General features: G+C 48.2%; 1 protein-coding gene across 1 annotated transcript; it reads left to right on the forward strand.

Moving 5' to 3' along the window:
- Positions 1-910: 910 nt before the first annotated feature.
- On the forward strand, positions 911-3285 carry foxd3 (forkhead box D3). Its single transcript, XM_023280530.3, has one exon. The coding sequence runs from the start codon at positions 1343-1345 to the stop codon at positions 2534-2536; it is 1194 nt and encodes a 397-aa protein (XP_023136298.1). The 5' UTR covers positions 911-1342; the 3' UTR covers positions 2537-3285.

A 3285-nucleotide genomic window follows, 5' to 3' on the forward strand; every position in this document is an offset into this window, starting at 1 on the left:
TTCCCAAAATTTCTCATACGACGCAGGAAACCTCCTGCCCTGGATCCGACATCCTCTCCTCTCTGTAAGCAGCCTCCACCGCTCACCTTCATGCTTGTGAATAAATGCTCTCTTTGCATTCACCCGCTGCCTGCATTTCCTACTTTTTTCAAATGCAAAAACTGCAATGATTGGGGTCGTTAGCACCTCTTCCAAACTGTTAAGGAAATTCTTTATTCGCTCCATTCATCGCCGCGGCCGCTGCTGCTCAATATTCTTCCCACCTTCGGCTAATCCTGTGGGAATAAATAGACTTGAATTCATGCTTTGCATTCGCAGCTTGGATTTACACGACGGGCTGTAAAGCTGGGAATATCAAGGCATGCATATCAGATACCCAAATAAACAAACGCAAGAAAAAAATGTTGGATCTTTACGCACCGATACATGCACGGCCAACGATTTGATATAAAACTACAGAGATAAAATAAACAAGCAATCAAAAGAAAAATCCCACACATGCACAGATTCACAGTTTAAACAGAACTTAGAGGAATATTCCGTTAACTTAGCTGTCGTCGTTTTCATTCTGCAGCTGTCAGCAGAGTTCGCATTAGCAAAGTTAAAGGTTTGGATTGTTTTTATACGCAGCCACATTATTGCGCATCAGATCTTTCAATCACGGAGGCCAATTTTCTCTCCCCCTCCTCCTCCTCCTCCCTCTGCCACCGTTAAATGGTCTATGACGGACGAACACAGAAATCAGCGGAAAGCAGCACTGCTGATGTCCCATTGTTGACAAATCCATGAAACAACTCCAGTTTGCATGGTTTAACAGAGAGGAGAGGAGGGTGGAGGGAGGAGAGGGGGCGTCTGTCGTCACCAAACCACGTGTCCAGCGCTGATAGTATATCTTATACTGAGAAAAGTAATCTATCAGACAGTCCTGTTAAAAGCTCTGGCCTTTAAAAGCAGCATGTGTCATCTCGACTTGGCTCTCCAAATATCACCGGTCTAGGAAATATACGCGTCGAGAAGGGACGTCGGAGCGCAAAAGTCGCGCTTATCTCCAAACAACTTCGAGGCAAGACGCGCCGCTTTTCCTGGCCTGCTCACTTACCGAGCGGGGAAATATTTGCAGAAGTTGAAGTTCCTCATCGGCTGGACTGGCTGGCTGCCGGTTCGATCGCATTTAGATTCTGGGAGACATCTGATCTCTTGACAAGGACGTCCAGACGCCCAGCAGACCCTCGCCGTGTGTGCGCTCTGACCGCGCCGGTCTCACCTCCACCACAAACACCCGGCTGCTCGGTGGTTTTGGCTCCGCTAGACTTTTTCTGAAAAAGTGTAAGTAAGCCGTGAGATGACCCTGTCTGGAGGCAGCGAACGAGCCAGCGACATGTCCGGCCAAACTGTGCTCACGGCGGAGGACGTGGATATCGACGTGGTGGGTGAGGGAGACGAGGAGGGCATGGAGAGGGACAGCGACTGCGACAGCCCGGGGGTGGGCATCCTGCATGACCTCCGAGGAGAAACGGGCGACGATGAGGTGGAAGACGAGATCGAGGTGGAGAAGGAGGAGATGAGGTCCGGCGGAGGGAGCCCGTGCTGTGAGAGCTCCGGGGAGGGAGAGACGGGCACCGGGAAGGGAGAGGGTCACGACCAGAGCGCAGCGTCGGGAGGTTCGATCCAGAAGCCCAAAAGCAGCCTGGTAAAGCCGCCTTACTCGTACATCGCCCTCATCACCATGGCCATCCTCCAGAGCCCGCAGAAAAAGCTCACCCTCAGCGGGATCTGCGAGTTCATCAGCAGCCGGTTCCCATATTACCGGGAGAAGTTCCCGGCGTGGCAAAACTCCATCCGCCACAACTTGTCGCTCAACGACTGCTTCGTAAAAATCCCCCGGGAGCCTGGCAACCCCGGCAAGGGCAACTACTGGACCCTGGACCCCGCGTCGGAGGACATGTTCGACAACGGCAGCTTCCTCAGGCGGAGGAAAAGGTTCAAGAGGGTTCAGCCGGACATGCTCAGGGACCAGACTGCGCTCATGATGCAAAGTTTCGGGGCGTACAGCCTCGGGGGTCCCTACGGGAGACACTACGGGATTCACCCGGCTGCGTATTCCCATCCGGCGGCTTTACAGTACCCGTACATCCCCCCTGTAGGTCCCATGCTGCCCCCGGGCGTCCCGCTGCTGCCCTCGGCGGAGCTGAACAGAAAAGCGTTCAACTCTCAGCTCAGTCCGAGCCTCCAACTGCAGCTCAACAGTCTGAGCACGGCGTCCATGATCAAATCCGAGCCTTCAAACAGACCGTCTTTCAGTATAGAGAACATCATCGGGGTCTCCAGCGCCTCCTCGTCCTCACCGGGGGCCGCTCAGGCTTTCCTGCGGCCTCCGGTGACCGTTCAGTCGGCCCTGCTGAGCGCACAGTCCCTGTCTCTGACCCGGACCTCAGCCGCTATCGCTCCCATCCTCAGTGTTCCTTCAAATATTATTTCTGGACACGTTTTACCCTCAGCGACGGTGTCGGCGGTGTCCAAATGGCCTTCACAGTGACTCCAAGCCCAGAGAAAACAGACTGTTATTTTTCTATAGAGACATTATTACCGGGAAGTGTGAAGAGCACAAATCAATAGGCAGCACTGGACTGTAAAGCCATGTAAAGACTGTTGAAACAGAGAAAAAAAAGAGAGAAAAAGAAGATATTTCTGTACAGGTAACATTTGTAAATATTTGTAAAAAGAGAATGATTTTACCTGTTTGACTTTTACCTGTCTTTCTTTCTTTTTTTCATTTGTTCCCGTTTGAAATCTGTGATAATTATTTTACATTTTCTTTTTTGTATCGGGAGCTCAACTGGACACAATTTCAGCTTCCTTTTCATACAAGACACGAAAAACTCTGAAAACTAGACTGTTTATAATTAAAAAAAGAAGAACAACAAATATATGTAATTCTATGTAGCTATATTGTGTTGTAAGCTGAATTTATTTGTAAATAAATCTAAGAAATAATTAAAATCACTTTTTCATTATTAACATTTTAAAATGATTTCATACTGGATTTAATGAAAGTTTTATAATTGTGATTTCTTACGCTGGACAGGTATTTGAAAAAACAAAACAAAGAAGAGGACATTTAATTATGACAACTGAACGCTGTACAATTTGGATACAATAAGAATCTCTATAAAATCAAAGGTGTCTTTTTGTGTTAATATGATCTCTTTTCAGGTTTAATAATGTGATTATTGCCATTCATTTGTATGCAACGTTAGAAAAAAAACTAGACTATTGTTTTTTAAA

The sequence above is a fragment of the Amphiprion ocellaris genome, chromosome 2 (assembly GCF_022539595.1).
Source record: "Amphiprion ocellaris isolate individual 3 ecotype Okinawa chromosome 2, ASM2253959v1, whole genome shotgun sequence".
Classification (NCBI taxonomy): Eukaryota; Metazoa; Chordata; class Actinopteri; family Pomacentridae; genus Amphiprion; species Amphiprion ocellaris.